At 42.3% G+C, this 17,169-nt stretch overlaps 1 protein-coding gene across 1 annotated transcript; it reads left to right on the forward strand.

Moving 5' to 3' along the window:
* Positions 1-2,526: 2,526 nt before the first annotated feature.
* LOC115128533 (transmembrane protein 222-like) lies at positions 2,527-16,550 on the forward strand. The gene is made up of 6 exons (XM_029658445.2): positions 2,527-2,686; positions 7,074-7,158; positions 10,356-10,387; positions 11,359-11,455; positions 12,629-12,759; positions 13,774-16,550. The coding sequence occupies exons 1-6, from the start codon at positions 2,571-2,573 to the stop codon at positions 13,859-13,861; spliced, it is 549 nt and encodes a 182-aa protein (XP_029514305.1). The 5' UTR covers positions 2,527-2,570; the 3' UTR covers positions 13,862-16,550.
* Positions 16,551-17,169: the final 619 nt, after the last annotated feature.

The following is a 17,169-nucleotide window of genomic DNA, read 5'->3' on the forward strand; positions in this document are numbered from 1 at the left end:
CATTTAAAATGCAGGTTGTAATGCAACAAAATAGGAAACGCCAAGGGGGATGAATACTTTTGCAAGGCACTGTATCCTTGCTTCAGGTCCTGAGCTACAGGCAGTTAGATTTGGGTATGTCATTTTAGGTGAAAATTGGAAAAAAGGGTCTCATCCTTAAGAGGTTTTTAAGGAAAAACATGTAAATGTCTTGGAATGGCCTAGTCAAAGCCTAGACCTCAATCCAATTGAGAATCTGTGCTATGACTTAAGAACAAATTCTTATTTACAATGAAGGCCTATTCCCGGCCAAACACTAACCTGTATGACACTGGTTCGATTGAGATTCCCAGTCATGGCTGGTTGTGAGACAGCCTGGAATCAAACCAGGATCTGTAGTGACACCTCTAGCACTGAGATGCAGTGCCTTGGACCGCTGCGCCTCTCAGGAGCCCAAAGGCAACCCATACAAGGTTGTTTTGTGTCCCAAAAAAAACAAAAATATGTCCTGAGCTTTCAAAAAAAGAAATGTCCCTTTTTCAGGACCCTGTCTTTCAAAGATAATTCGTAAAAATCGAAATAACTTCACAGATCTTCATTGCAAAGGGATTTAACACTGTTTCCCATGCTTGTTCAATGACTTATAAACAATTAATGAACATGCACCTGTGGAACGGTTAAGGTCACAGTTATGAAAACTTAGGACACTAAAAGAGGCCTTTCTACTGACTCTGAAAAACACCAAAAGAAAGATGCCCAGGGTCCCTGCTCATCTGCGTGAACATGCCTTAGGCAGTCCTTAGGCATGAGGACTGGAGGCATGAGGACTGCAGATGTGGCCAGGGTAATAAACTGCAATGTCTGTACTGTGAGACGCCTAAGACAGCGCTACAGGGAGATAGGACGGACAGCTGATCGTCCTCGCAGTGGCAGACCACGTGTAACAACACCTGCACAGGATCGGTACATCCTAACATCACACAGGTACAGGATGGCAACAACAACTGCCCGAGTTACACCAGGAATGCACAATCCCTCCATCAGTGCTCAGACTGTTCGCAATAGGCTGAGAAAGGTTGGACTTAGGGCTTGTAGGCCTGTTGTAAGGCAGGTCCTCACCAGACATCACTGGCAACAACGTCGCCATCGCTGGACCAGACAGGAATGGCAAAAACTGCTCTTCACTAAGGAGTCACAGTTTTGTCTCATCAGGGGTGGTTGAATTTGCGTTTATAGTCGAAGGAATGAGGGTTACACCGAGGCCTGTACTCTGGAGCGGGATCGATTTGGAGGTGGAGGGTCCGTCATGGTCTGGGGAGGTGTGTCACAGCATCATCGGACTGAGCTTGTTGTCATAGCAGGCAATCTCAACGTTGTGCGTTATAGGGAAGACATCCTCCTCCCTCATGTGGTACCCTTCCTTCAGGCTCATCCTGACATCACCCTCCAGCATGACAATGCCACCAGCCATACTGCTTGTTCTGTACATTATTTCCTGCAAGACAGGAATGTCAGTGTTCTGCCATTGCCAGCAAGGAGCCCGGATCTCAATCCCATTGAGCACGTCTGGGACCTGTTGGATCGCACAAGTGAGGGCTAGTGCCATTCCCCCCAGAAAAGTCTGGGAACTTGCAGGTGCCTTGGTGGAAAAGTGGGGTAACATCTCACAGCAAGAACTGGCAAATCTGGTGCAGTCCATGAGGAGGAGATGCACTGCAGTTCTTAATGCAGCTGGTGGCCACACCAGATACTGACTGTTACCTTTGATTTTGACTCCCCCTTTGTTCAGGGACACATTATTCCATTTCTGTTAGTCACATGTCTGTGGAACTTGTTCAGTTTATGTCTCAGTTGTTGAATCTTATGTTCATACAAATATTTACACATGTTAAGTTTGCTGAAATTAGACGCAGTTGACAGTGAGAGGACATTTCTTTTTTGCTGAGTTTATCTCCTAGATATAGGACAGACACTTCAAAACCGTATTCCCTATGATGTATTTTTTGACAGTCTTTTTTGCCATTCATGAATGTGTTCAGGGGCAGAACAACAGACTTGTCAGCTTAGGGATTCAATACAGCAGCCTTTCAGTTACTGGCCCATCGCTCTATCCACTAGGCTACCTGTCGCCCCTAATATAATGTATAAATGTAAGGTAATTCTGAGCAGGATCAGATGGTGACAGGGGTCTCAGCAGGTTCAGGTAGCCAGGGAAGACCAGCCAATTGTACGGGACCTATGGGACTCCCAATCATGGCCAGATGTGATAGAACTTGGATTTGAACCAGGGACTGAGATGCAGTGCATTAGACCGCTGCTCCACTCGGGAGCTCTGAAAAGATCAAATATATTATGATGATAACAGAGAAAATGCAAAAATGATAACAAAAATCTTAATAAAACAAATAAAAAATCTTAACAGGCCTATGGGTCACTGGCTGTTTCCCTTTTTTTCCACCAGCCCACCCAACAAAAAGATGGTCCATCTGGCATTTGTCATAATTGCTAGATGGCCAATCTCATTGTTCTGTCTGTGGAGAAGCTGGTTGCCAGGAAGTTGGGCGAATGAAATTCATTTTTCACAGTTGGTGATGGCGGATGTCGAAATCGACACCATGAAGAATTACCACATAGCCTTTGAAAGAATAAACCCCGATACGAGTCGTTACCCCTACTGTATCGTGTGGACACCTATCCCCGTACTATCGTGAGTTCCCGGAGTAAACTTGCTTGTCTGCTTTGTTGTGTTTAGTGCGTGATTCATAATCAGTGTGGGAGAGTTATTGGTGACAGCTCCGTGGCTAACGTTTGCTAGCTGGCTAGCCAGTTGCTATCAGCTCGCTCATCAGCTCTGTTTAAACCCTCGCAGTCGGTTATTAATACCGATATGTTCCGAGGACAAAGCTTGTCAAATTTAAAACGGTGGCTTTTCTTTTCCGACATTGACAGTCAGGGACACTTGACAGCATAGCCCAGGGGCGAATTAGCCTTTGCTGGCTTCGTAAATGCACACAGGCAAGCTAGGTTACAATAACTTTAGCGAAATGGCTGCAATGTATCCTAATGATTAATCCAACCAGCTGGCTTTGTATCAAAGTGGCTTGACGCAATCTATCAGTTTCAGCGAGGCAACTCGCTACATAGTAACAAAGCCACAAGCTGTTACAGTAGTTTAAAGTGACATCATCCTCACAGACAGGTTGTCGGCATTTTGCATGTTAGACGTTTTTATCAGACTATCAAAACACATTTCTATGGTTTGGCTGTTTCATAACAGAAATGTTCTTTATTAGCTATATTTAAATCTGATTGTGGTGTAGTGTTGTAGGGAGTGTCTTTTGGATCAAGGAGGAGACAGATACAGGCTGCGTCCTTAATGGCACACTATTCCCTTTATAGTGCACTACATTTGTCTCTGGTCAAAATTAGTGCACGAATGACAATAGGGTGCCATTTGAGACAGTCCTCACCACCCGCTTTCTCCCCAACAACCAACTCTCCCCTACATAAAATCTCTCTGCCTAGTATTTAGGTGGGCACTACTGCACTGCACTCTCTATTGGGCCAGACATTATCTAGGATGCCTCCTCTGTGTCCTGCCCCTCTTTCCTGCACCATTTCACTATTGCAAAAGAGCATCTCTTGAATGCATAATATGATGGTATCATTGGTATAAACTAGAGGTCGACCGATTATGATTTTTTCAACGCCGATACCGATTATTTGAGGACCAAAAAAGCCGATACCGATTAATCGGCCGATTTTTATTTAATTTTTAATTTGTAATAATGACAATTACAACAATACTGAATTAAAACTTATTTCAACTTAATATAAAACATAAATAAAATCAATTTAGCCTCAAATAAATAATGAAACATGTTCAATTTGGTTTAAATAATGCAAAAACAAAGTGTTGGAGAAGAAAGTAAAAGTGTAATATGTGCCATGTAAGAAAGCGAAAGTTTAAGTTCCTTGCTCAGAACATGAGAACATATGAAAGTTGGTGGTTCCGTTTAACGTGAGACTTCAATATTCCAAGGTAAGAGGTTTTAGGTTGTAGTTAATATAGTATTTATAGGACTATTTCTCTCTATACCATTTGTATTTCATATACCTTTGACTATTGGATGTTCTTATAGGCACTATAGTATTGCCAGTGTAACAGTATAGCTTCCGTCCCCCTCCTCGCCCCTACCTGGGCTCGAACCAGGAACACATCGACAACAGCCACACTTGAAGCATCGTTATCCATCGCTCCACAAAAGCCGTGGCCCTTGCAGCGCAAGGAGAATAACTACTCCAAATCTAAAAGCGAGTGACGTTTGAAACAGTATTAGCGCACACCCAGCTAACTAGCTAGCCATTTCACATTGGTTACACCAGCCATTAGGCTGATAGGCTTGAAGTCATAAACAGCGCTGTGCTTGAGAAGAGCTGCTGGCAAAACGCACAAAAGTGCTGTTTGAATGAATGATTACGGGCCTGCTGCTTCTCAGTCAGACTACTCTATCAAATCAGACTTAATTATAACATAATAACACACAGAAATAAGAGCCTTTGGTCGTTAATATGATCGAATCCGGAAACGATCATTTCGAAAACAAAACGTTTATTATTTCAGTGAAATATGTAAATATAACGGGTGGCATCCCTAAGTCTAAATATTCTTGTTACATTGCACAACCTTCAATGTGTGTCAGAATTATGTAAAATTCTGGCAAATTAGTTCGCAATGAGCCAGGCAGCCCAAACTGTTGCATATACCCTGACTCTGTGTGCAATGAACGCAAGAGAAATTACACAATTTCACCTGGTTAATATTGCCTGCTAAACTGGATTAGTAGTTATAACTAGTGATTATGATTGATTGTTTTTTGTAAGATAAGTTTAATGCCAGCTAGCAATTTACCTTGGCTTCTACTGCATTCATGTAACAGGCAGGCTACTCGTGGAGTGCAATGGTTAGAGCGTTGGACTAGTTAACTGTGCGGTTGCAAGATTGAAACCCCTGAGCTGACAAGGTGAAACTCTGTCGTTCTGCCCCTGAACAAGGCAGTTAACCCACAGTTCATAGGCTGTCATTGAAAATAAGAATGTGTTCTTAACTAACTTGCATAGTTAAATAAAAGGTATAAAACATTTTTTTAAATAAAAAAAATAATAATCTGAAATCGACGCCCAAAAATACCAATTTCCGATTGTTATGAATCGGCCATTCCGATTAATCGGTCGACCTCTAGTATAAACCAATTATATGAAAATGAATCAGCGAGATGCTCTAGTGGGCTGCCAGATGTATGAGGAAAGAATGTTGTTTTTGCATCCCAAATGGCACACTTTTCCCTATGTAGTGCATTACTTTGGGCCCTGGTCAAAATAAGTGCAATCGCTGTAACTCAATGCAGTTATGCCGCGATCAGACCGACGTCGTCATTGCAAGTCAAGTCAAGCATACAATTTGATGCATATGTTAGATAAATCCAACGTATGCACCACACAGAACACACTGCAACAGCCTCTGCAACGCAATGCTGCAAGGCAAACGCAGCGTCCCATTGGAGATGAATGTACTTCTGGTGTACCAAAATGCAATGACACTGTCAGTGTGATTGAGGTGTAAGAGAATAATACACTGCCCTGTCTGTCTGTTCATTTGATCAGTTAAGCTACAGTGCCTTCAGAAAGAATTCACACCCCTTTACTTTTTCCACATTTTGTTGTGTTACGGCCTGCATTTTAAAATGGATTAAATGAAGATGTTTTGGTCATTGGCCTACACAAAATAACCCATAATGTCAAAGTGAAATTATGTTTTCGAAATTAACATGTACAGCAAAAATGTGAGGAAGACCTGGTAGACGCTATTGATGATGATTAATGGATACAGATGTTTGAATGCGAAGTCATGTTCATATAATCTCAGACATGAATTACTGCAGTTTAAGACCATCCATAGAACGTACTACATGCCAGTGAAACTGAATTATATGCACTCAGAAATGTTGTTCCTCTGCTGGAGTTTTAAAACACAAAAGGGAACATAGTTGCAGATGCTATGGTCTTGGGAAGGCTGGCAAAGTGTATGTTCTTTTGTCTCAGCATGTCTACAGATTCTCCCTTCTCCTTGTTTTTGTTTGCTTGGAAATGTTGATACTGGAGACTGTTATCAGAGGAAACTGTAACCTAGGATTTATAGTGGCTAATAAATGCATTGCTATTATTTGGAAGGTTGGTTTTCCTCCAACAATGTCACAATGGATGGCAGAAATGTCAAGTTATGTATCCCTAGATTTGATTTATTACAAGATTAACGGTATACTGGGCAACTTTCATAATTGTCTGGATGCCTTATATGGAATATTATATGACAAAAGGATTTTCTATTGAAAACATCCCCATGTCAGGGGAGATGTCTATTTAGACGATCCCTACTTGCTGGGCTACTCAGTCCTGGCCCTGGGGGTCTGCCTTACTGTGGGTTGTCACCCTGGCCTTGGTCTAACACACCTGAAACCAATAATTCATGTTTCACTTAGATCCTAAAGCTGAGTGGGGTGTGTTGGGTTGGGGTGCTGCAGGGCCTTAGACCCCTAGGGGCAGGATGGGGCTTCCCAGCTATATTGTGTGCAAGTAAAAATAGCTCTACAATATTATTAGGCCTATGAGATTACTTATAAGGAGGATGTGCTGTTAATGTGTATGTGTTTTCTTTGTATGTTTTTGTTTACTTTTGTTTCCAAGTCTTTACCTTGGGGGGGAGGAGAGTGGGAAGGAAATTGTGTTGGGAGAGTTAAGTTATTGAGTAGACTGGGGGGGTTTGGGTGTGCAGGCGGCTCAGGCTGGCTAGGCGGTCTGGCTGAAATTTGATATAAAGTATGTCTCAATAAAGACAATCAAGTCTTTTTACTTAATTTTTTAAAGAGTTGTTCATTTGTTAGGCTAGTGGTTAAAGGTGCAACACAATGTCGTTGTTCTAAATAGAGACGGCTGGAAGGGCTGTCATATTGGATTGTGTAGAAATGAGCTTTTAGACCCCTCCCCCCACAGGTTATGTCCCCACCACTACTAAAACCAAAGTTGCACCCTTGCAGATGGCTGCTACCATTCATTGGACACATGGGAATCTGCACCTCTTCTGGTATCATCCGGGACTTTGCTGGGCCCTATTTTGTCTCTGTGAGTACTTGTTCTTCCGTGTTCTTCCTCTCCTTTCTTCAGTTTTTTTACTACCCTCTTTTTCTGTTCTTTCTCTCAAGTGCAGAAGAAAATAGACCTATATCATTCAGCTGAAATCCTGATAGGCCTAGACACACTACACACACTTACATAGATTTAGGGCCCATTTCCCAGACCCAGATTAAGCCTACTCCTGTAGATTAATCTTGGTTGGGGGGGAAACCGGAGTTCTCTGTTCCAGGATATTAAGCTTTGTCTGTAATACTTGTATAAGTATTGTTATAAGAGTTGCCAAGACAGCACGAACAGATTTGGGAACAGGCAAATATCAATTGGAAGAGCTGGCTTTAAACCACATTGAAATACCTATTGGCTGCCTGTAGAGGTAGTGAACTATAGATCTATATAACTAGATCTGTAAGCAGAACCTTATATTGAAGTCGTATGTCAAGTGCTGCTCCTTGCAGTGATTGATATATATATATATATCAATCAATCATACTTATTACTGCGGGCGCTGCCTTGGGACTGGACTGGGGACTAGGTTTCAAGAGAAGAAGAGTCTAAATAGCAGTGTGTGTGTGTGCTCACTATTACATTGGCCTTCCTGGAAGAACTTGTCAGGGAAATACATGTCCCCTCAGGGATCAATAAAGAGTTCAATATGGTCTGTTAACTCCCTGAAGCTCCCCAACAAGTACACTGCTACTAGCACACTGCTACAAGCACCCTGTGTTGGCCCCAACTATAAACTCCATTCTTTGGGATTGCTAAATTGAATAAGAAAGACTATCTATACACCCTACAGTAGGATTTCCCTGGTCTGTAAGAACTAGAGACTAAATGTTTGTTCTAGCTCAGGGAAAGCCACTGGCGGCCGCGTCCCCCCTTTTGTAGGGGATCAATTTCCCTAAACAAAACTCAGTCGGGTCTCAATTTACTGTTGAGAGTTAGAATAGTTTCAGTTTCAAGATTTCATGTCACATGCACAAGTACAATGAAATGCCTTTCTTGCAGTGGTGATTTTAGCATCTACAGTTGAAGTCAGAAGTTTACATTAAAACTCGTTTTTCAACCACTCCACAAATTTCTTGTTAACAAACTATAGTTTTGGCAAGTCGGTTAGGACATCTACTTTGTGCATGACACAAGTAATTTTTCTAACAATTGTTTCCAGACAGATTATATCACTGTATCACAATTCCAGTGGGTCAGAAGTTTACATACACTAAGTTGACTGTGCCTTTAAACAGCTTGGAAAATTCCAGAAAATGATGTCTTGGCTTTAGAAGCTTCTGATTGACTCAAATTATGTCAATTAGCCTATCGGAGGTGTACATGTATTTCAAGGCCTACCTTCAAACTCAGTGTCATTTTGCTTGACATCATGGGAAAATCTAAATAAATCAGTCAAGAACTCAGAAAAAAATTTGTAGACCTCCACAAGTCTGGTTCATCCTTGGGAGCCATTTCCAAATGCCTGAAAGTACCACGTTCATCTGTACAAACAATAGTATGCAAGTATAAACACCATGGGACCACGCAGCTATCATACCGCTCAGGACGGAGACGCGTTCTGTCTCCTAGAGATGAACATACTTTGGTGTGAAAAGTGCAAATCAATCCCAGAACAACAGCAAAGGACCGTGTGAAGTTGCTGGAGGAAACTGGTACAAAAGTATCTCTAGCCACAGTAAAACGAGTCCTATATCGACATAACTTGAAAGGCCGCTCAGCAAGGAAGAAGCCACTGCTCCAAAACCTCCATAAAAAAGCCAGACTACGGTTTGCAACTGCACATGCAAAAAAGATCGTACTTTTTGAAGAAAATGTCCTCTGGTCTGATGAAACAAAAATAGAACTGTTTGGCCATAATGACCATTGTTATGTTTGGAGGAAAATGGGGGAGGCTTGCAAGCCGAAGAACACCATCCCAACCGTGTAGCACGGGGGTGGCAGCATCATGTTGTGGGGGTGCTTTGCTGCAGGAGGGACTGGTGCACTTCACAAAATAAATGGCATCATGAGGGAGGAAAATTATGTGGATTTATTGAAGCAACATCTCAAGACGTCAGTCAGGAAGTTAAAGCTTGGTCGCAAATGGGTCTTCCAAGTGGACAATGACCCCAAGCATACTTCCAAAGTTGTGGCAAAATGGCTTAAGGACAACAAAGTCAAGGTATTGGAGTGGCCATCACAAAGCCCTGACCTCAATCCCATAGAAAATTTGTGGGCAGAACTGAAAAGGCGTGTGCGAGCGAGGAGACCTACACACCTGACTCAGTTACACCAGCTCTGTCAGGAGGAATGGGCCAAAATTCACCCAACTTATTGTGGGAAGCTTGTGGAAGGCTACCCAAAACGTTTGACCCAAGTTAAACAATTTAAAGGCAATGCTACCAAATACTAATTGAGTGTATGTAAACTTCTGACCCACTGGGAATGTGATGAAAGAAATAAAAGCTGACATAAATTATTCTCTCCTATTATTCTGACATTTCACATTCTTAAAAGCAAGTGGTGATCCTAACTGACCTTAGACAGGGAATATTTACTTGGATTAAATGTCAGGAATTGTGAAAAACTGTTTAAATGTATTTGCCTTGCTGAAGCAGAGAGAACAGTTTACGGCTGGTTAGAATAGTACAATACACAAGGTGCAATTTGGACATTTGATTGTGAATCAGCAGTTTTTCTCTTGCCATGTCAGTCACTGACAGTCATTCAATTAGCCATGTCAGCTAGCAATTTTTAGATTGGTAAATTAGTCTAGCCAGCTATCTAAACTTGCAGTAATCATGGTCGAGTTATGCCAGGGGTGGGGGGCCCGTTGATTTTGTTAGTAGTTTTCACTCCGATATCATATTACAAATTGCAAACATTTCTCTCCACCCTATAGCAAAATGTGTAGAATTGCATGAAATGAACTCTAAAACAAAACTGAAGCATGCTGACACCTTAACACACACACACACACACACACACACCAGTGACACCTGCTGGATAGTCTTATCTATCTGCTTCCTGTAGCACTTCAACACCTTATGGTTTGTTGTTGATATCTGCTGAATTACTGAAAATTCAGAGACTCCAAAAAGTGAGCTTCAGGGTGATTTAACATTGTCATTCATTAGGTTTGATATTATGAATGCATTACCAATTATATTGCATGTTATTTTCTTTGTGATTTATTGCAGGAAGACAACATGGCCTTTGGGAGACCAACAAAGTAAGTAAACAACTTTTTGGCTGCATTTGCAGCTCATGTTGGTTGTGTTTCTGATTATTTCTTGCCCAGTAGAAATTACTGGTAAATAATGTATTGTGTGATTTTTGGAGTCACTTATATTGTAGATGAGAATATATGTTTCTAAACACTTCTACTTTAATGTGGATGCTTCCATGATTACAGATAATCCTGAATGAATCATAAGTAATGATGAGTGAGCAAGTTACAGAGGGCCCCAATTTATTTGAATTTTAATTGAACCTTTTATTTAACTAGGCAAGTCAGTTAAGAACATTTCTTTTATTACAATGATGGGCTAGGAACAGTGGGTTAACTGCCTTATTCAGGGGCAGAACGACAGATTTTTTTCCTTGTCAACTCAACTCATTTGTTCTAGCAACCTTTCGGTTACTAGTCCAACACTCTAACCACTAGGCTACCTGCCACCCCAAAACATGTTCTTGGTGATGGTGAGAGGTTAGCATGTCTTGGTTATGATCTTTGACCCTCTGTAACTTACTCACAAATCATTATTCACGATTAATTCAGGATTTCATTCATTATAGATTTGTTGACTACTTTATTCATAAGAATCTTTAGGGGTGTCAATAATTTTGACCCCTGCCTTTTTGTGTGTGGAAAAAATATATATTACTTGTTGAACAAAATGTCTTTCTCTGGGCAATTGTATTCGTATAAAGTAATATAAATTCAAAAATGTTTGCGCATTCAATGTAAATGAGTATTTTCATTATTTTATGCAGTCGTTATTGCTCATCTTTATCAAGGGTGTGAATCATTTCGTACCCCACTGTATCTTGAATGAAAGCACTTGTGCAGAGCAGTTAGCTTGGTCCCAAATCTATTTGTGCTGTATACCCAACTCAAGACAGCCCAAACAGATCTGGGACCAACCAGGCTACAGAGTAGTAGTAGCTCCAGGTTCTGATAGATTCTCTGTGTATTTGAAGATACTGGATGCTGGACGTAGCCAGGGTGTATGCTAGTGGGTCCAACGCCTGGGACACAGCAGTGCAAGACGCCTCAGAGGAATACAAAAACAGAATGGTAAGGAATTGTTGGCGGAAGCTTCCAACCGGAAGGTCATTGGTTTGAATCCAAATTCCGAATGAGGGGTATCTGTTGGGATTCTAGGTACACTACACGACCAAAAGTATGTGGACACCTGCTCGTTGAACATCTCATTCCAAAATCATGGACATTAATATGGAGTTGGACATCCCCCCCACCCTGCTGCTATATCAGCCTCCACTCTTCTGGGAAGGCTTTCCACTAGATGTTGGAAGAATTGCTGTGGGGACTGATGTTGGGCGATTAGGCCTGGCTCGCAGTCGGTCATTCCAATTCATCCCAAAGGTGTTCAGTGGAGTTGAGGTCAGTGCTCTGCAGGCCAATCAAGTTCTTCCACACCGATCTCGACAAACCATTTCTGTATGGGCCTTGCTTTGTGCACTGGGGGATTCTCATGCTGAAACAGGAAAGTGCCTTCCCCAAACTGTTGCCACAAAGTTGGAAGCACAGAATCGTCTAGAATGTCATTGTATGCTGTAGGGTTAAAATATCCCTTCACTGGAACTAAGGGGCCCAAACCATAAAAAATAGCCCCAGACCATTATTCCTCCTCCACCAAACTTTACAGTTGGCACTATACATACGGGCAGTTAGCTTTCTCCTTGCATCTGCCAAACCCAAATTCATCCGTCGGACTTCCAGATGGTGAAGCGTGATTCGTCACTCCAGAGAACACGTTTCCACTGCTCTAAACTTTGTGGCGGTGAGCTTTACACCACTCCAGCCGACGCTTGGCATTGCTCATGGTGATCTTAGACTTGGCGGTCCTGTTCTGTGAGCTTGTGTGGCCTACCACTTTGCAGCTGAGCCGTTGTTGCTCCTAGACATTTCCACTTCACAATAACAGCACTTACAGTTGACTGGTGCAGCTCTAGCACGGCAGAAATTTGACAAACTGACTTGTTGGAAAGGTGGCATCCTATGACGGTGCCATATTGAAAGTCAATGAGCTCTTCAGTAAGACCATTCTACTGCTAATGTTTGTCAATGGAGATTGCATAGCTGTGTGCTTGATTTTATACACATGTCAGCAGCGGGTGTGGCTGAAATAGCCGAATCAACTAATTAGAAGAAGTGTCCACATACATTTGTATATATAGTGTACCATTGACCATACAAATGTTGATTGTACCTCTCCCCCCTCCATAGCACAACCTCTGCTGTGACAACTGTCACTCCCATGTGGCCATGGCTCTGAACCTGATGCGCTATGAGAACAAAACCTCGTGGAACATGATCAACCTCTGTCTGCTCTCCCTAGTCCACGGAAAACACGTCAGGTACTGAGATACTGTCTGTCTGACTGCTCTCTCTAGTCCACGGAAAACACGTCAGGTACTGAGATACTGTCTGTCTGTGTGCTCTCTCTAGTCCACGGAAAACATGTCAGGTACTGAGATACTGCTGCAGAAAAGGTTCAAAGAAACTCCTCCAGACTGCATTTGCATTGATGTTGTTAAGATTTACAGCACTGTGACTTAACTTTTTTAGGGCCAGAGCTGTGAGGTAGGGCTGGATATTGTTATGTGTATGCTCTGTACTCTGGGTCCCAGGGGCTTATAGATATGTCACTGAATTTCCTCTGAAAACAGAGAATAAATCTGAGGGATAGACAGACAGAGGGCCTCCTGATAATTCTATGGAGATATTAGGATTGAGTCTGATGAAACAGTGGTATGTTTTGGTTGATGGAATGTGACAGCTCGTCCCCATGCCCCTTCCTGTGAGGGTGGTAGCGGCAGGAGTCTTCCCACTAGCATACTACCTAGAGTGAACCCATGTATGCAGGCAATCTGATTGGTACTCATCCTAGCATGGACATTGGAGCGTAGCTATGTGGGTGGGTTGGTTGGACAGACGCGTCACATGACCCTGGCCTGGCTGGATCTGAAGAGGTTGTCATGGCAACCACTTGAGCCTCTGTAATTAATTATGTATGTGCGTGCAATCTCAGGCGTGTGCTGTCAAGACTATGGGGGAAATTAGGTGAAGAATTAGATTTTCACTCAGTCACTCCTCAGACCTCATATGATCGCTTACGTCTTCTGCTATATTTGTTGTTCCAGAAAGCCAATGCATCTCTCTCTCTGTCTCTCTCTCTCTCTACCCTCCCTCTCTCTCTCTGTCTCTCTCTCTCTCTACCCTCTCTCTCTGCCCTCCCTCTTTCTCTCTCTCTCTGCCCTACCTCTCTCTCTCTCTCTTTGCCCTCCCTCTCTCTCTCTCGCTCTCTCTCTCTCTTTGCCCTTCCTCTCCCTCTCTCTCTCTCTCCCTCCATCTCTGTATCCCCTTCCCAGCTGTGCAGGGTTCCTGAAGACCTGGCTTCCCTTCCTCATGTTGCTGGGTATCATCCTAACTGTGGCTCTGACCATTAACCTGCAGTGACCAGCCAACCAGGTGGGAGGACACAGCTTACAGGGGGCAAGGAGCAGAGGGGGGAGTGGGATGGACTCCCTGCAGAAGGCGGGCGAGGGAGATTTTGGGGGGGGACAAACAGGGAGGGAGGGAATGGGGAAACCCTCTGCAGGTTGAAAGTGACTGTTGAGGTGGGAGGTGTCACACCTACTCAACTCTGATTGTGAGGGTGGAGAGGGAAAAAGACATGGAACTGTGACAACCCAGCAACATACAAACCAATGAGAGGACAAAGAAGAGAAGGCCAAAAACATCCTCCACTCAACTAAGCACAAAGCCTGTTTGTTTGTAGGACCAGGCAACCTGGCTTTCACTGGTGGCGTGGTCCTACTGAAGCTGGAATACATTTGGATGGCACTTTTAGTTGTTTGTTTATTTTGGGGTTGAGAGTAATTGTTCTTGATGGACGGTAGCTTACTTTTAAATATTTTAATGCCCTCCACAAACATCCCAAGTCCATAAATGTTTATGCAATTTTCAAATGTTTTGATTTTCAATGAAGGCCTAGTATATGGTTATAGACCATCATAACCATCCATTACCTAGGAATGTGGAGGAGGATGTTGCCGGCTCTGTAGATTACAGTAGTGGTGGAGGGGGTAGGGGTTGTTCTTTCTTTCAGGGGTAGTAGTCTTGTCTCCCACAGGGACAGCAGCATCCTTGCCTTTCTCTCTCTGCCATGCTGAAACCAACACCCACCATCCATTTGAATGACATGGGGCTATGATGATGATACACTGACTCAGTGCTTCCCATACTCTGAGATAAATCAAATACTCCATCTTGATATTTCACTTTAATGCCTTTCAAGGAATGTGTTATTGCGTTGGCATGGTACGCTTGGTTTGATACAGTTCCTATTACTGCATCTTTCAATAATTTGTGATTCACCAAGAGTGGTTTGTTGTTTCAATGAATTCTACCTATCTACTACTGTGGACTGTATCCAGGATAACAACTCTCAAAACGCTGCTATTAGCAAGTGATGCCTCATCTTGTGTGATATCAATGAGCACAGTTGAACTGCTTCTGTCTGCATCTTATTTAAATATTTGTATTTTTCTTAACTCATTGACATTTGTATGTTTAGACCCATTTTAATGGTGGCTCTTTTCAAAACGGGATTACAGATTATAGATTTCAGATAATCTCATTAAGTGTGTTGGATTATTTGGATACTTCGTACAGTGGCCATGGTAACCTCTGTGGAACCCTGGACTCATAACTCTGGACTCCACCTGCAGATGGGAATGGAATGCATGATGTTCTGGAATGCTGCAGAGTTCATTTGTGTTCTGTGTTCTAGGATGTGAGTGTGCTAAATGGAGATCTTCCCAGTCCCTACAGGAGAGGGATCACCGCTTTCTGATCCTGAACACTCAAACTCCAACATCAACATGTGCCCTAGAAGAAATAAGTACCTCTGACTCCTAGCTCTGACTGGGTTCTTGAAAAAATGAAATGAATTCATATAGTTGGTGCCTGAAAAACAATGGTCTTCTATCATGGGTCTTCCTGGATAATGTGTATGTACATAAATGGCTCAATTTATATCAAACTACATTTTTAGACTATACCATCTCTATTGATTTTGTATGTAGTATCCTACATTCAAACACTGGCTAATCCTAGATGATGGTTGGCACACAAAATCCATTGCCATGGCTTCCTTCTGCGGTGGCAGGTTCAAATCCCCTCATTGTTTGGAGTGAAACCACAAAGCGCTGAGCCTTGAGCTTTCTCTCTTTAGCCATGGAGCTGCCAGAAGCAGCAGGTAGCCTGCTGGGTCCTCCAGGTTGAACACACCAATACCCTTGTCACACTACCGAGCTGGACTGAACTGATGTACTTAGCTGGCTTGGTTACGCATCCAGCATAATGTGTAACCGCGCTGAAAGGAAAAAGGTCTGAGGCAGCACAGCTTGGTTTGGGTCGGCACGATAGTGTGAAAAGCAGTCAAGTCTTCGGCTTAATATCCTGGGGTCTCCTCTCCTCCTGTGCCAGAGTGCCACTCCTGCTGTCTCAGATGAGATTAGAGGGACATTGTGAAATGTCAATGCATCGCCATGCAGCCCTTTTCACATTCCTGCTTTCTCTCCTGTCGGACTTCATTCTTTAAAATTCCAGCAAATGTGATCGATGTTGATCTACTACTGCAATAACCCCACATTGTATGTAAAAAGCGAAAAACAAACAACGTATATATTGGTGTAGGTTTTTAAAGATCCTTCTTTTGTTTTCCATGACATTCACAGTCAAGGCAGTTTTACACTATTTCTGTAGCTGTTTTTGGTCGATTTTATGCCAAGATACCAATTCTTTCTAGGGTATTTACACTCCTTTGGTGTGCTTATGCCTAGAGGTACCATGGCTTCTTTCACATATTTTTACTTTCATGTTCATGCGCAAATATTAGACCAAGTGATATTGTCTTAAGTAACATTGTATAATCTCAAATATCCTGTTTTAATTTATATTTATATTGTAAATGAACTATCCTCCTTAGTTTCCTTAATTTTCTACATGCAATACCATACTATATTATATCAAAACTCATCACTGTTCTGCTATGAAGCAAGTTTGTGCCTGAATGCATGAGTGAGTGTGTCTGTCCTGGCTGCATGTTCTATGTCTCTGTGGACATAAATATTTTCTTGAATCCTGTGGCTTTTTGGGGAATTACTGAATATCATAGCAGATGACTACCTATAACAATACATTTGAATACACTTACTTATTACCACAAAGGTTTTTCTAAAATGATGTAAATTGTCAATGACAGTATGTTTGATATACAGTTGAAGTGGGAAGTTTACATACACCTAGCCAAATACATGTAAACACAGTTGTTCACAGTTTCTGACATTTAATCTGAGTAAGAATTCCCTGTCTTAGGTCAGTTAGGATCACCACTTTATTTTAAGAATGTGAAATGTCAGAATAATAGTAGAGAGAATGATTTATTTCAGCTTTTATTTCTTTAATCACATTCCCAGTGGGTCAGAAGTTTACATACACTCAATTAGTATTTGGTAGCATTGCCTTTAAATTGTTTAACTTGGGTCAAACGTTTTGGGTAGCCTTCCACAAGCTTCCCACAATAAGTTGGGTGAATTTTGGCCCATTCCTCCTGACAGAGCTGGTGTAACTGAGTCAGGTGTGTAGGCCTCCTCGCTCGCACACGCCTTTTCAGTTCTGCCCACACATTTTCTATAGGTTTGAGGTCAGGGCTTTGTGATGGCCACTCCAATACCTTGACTTTGTTGTCCTTAAGCCAT

The sequence above is a fragment of the Oncorhynchus nerka genome, linkage group LG4, assembly GCF_034236695.1.
Source record: "Oncorhynchus nerka isolate Pitt River linkage group LG4, Oner_Uvic_2.0, whole genome shotgun sequence".
In the NCBI taxonomy this organism is placed as follows: domain Eukaryota; kingdom Metazoa; phylum Chordata; class Actinopteri; order Salmoniformes; family Salmonidae; genus Oncorhynchus; species Oncorhynchus nerka.

Excerpts from the sequence above, each read along its gene's own strand:
- LOC115128533 (XM_029658445.2), top strand. The coding sequence starts at position 2,571 with ATGGCGGATGTCGAAATCGACACCATGAAGAATTACCACATAGCCTTT. Across the intron at positions 2,687-7,073 it reads ACACCTATCCCCGTACTATC|ATGGCTGCTACCATTCATTG; the intron begins GTGAGTTCCCGG and ends GCACCCTTGCAG. Across the intron at positions 11,456-12,628 it reads AGGAATACAAAAACAGAATG|CACAACCTCTGCTGTGACAA; the intron begins GTAAGGAATTGT and ends CCCCCTCCATAG.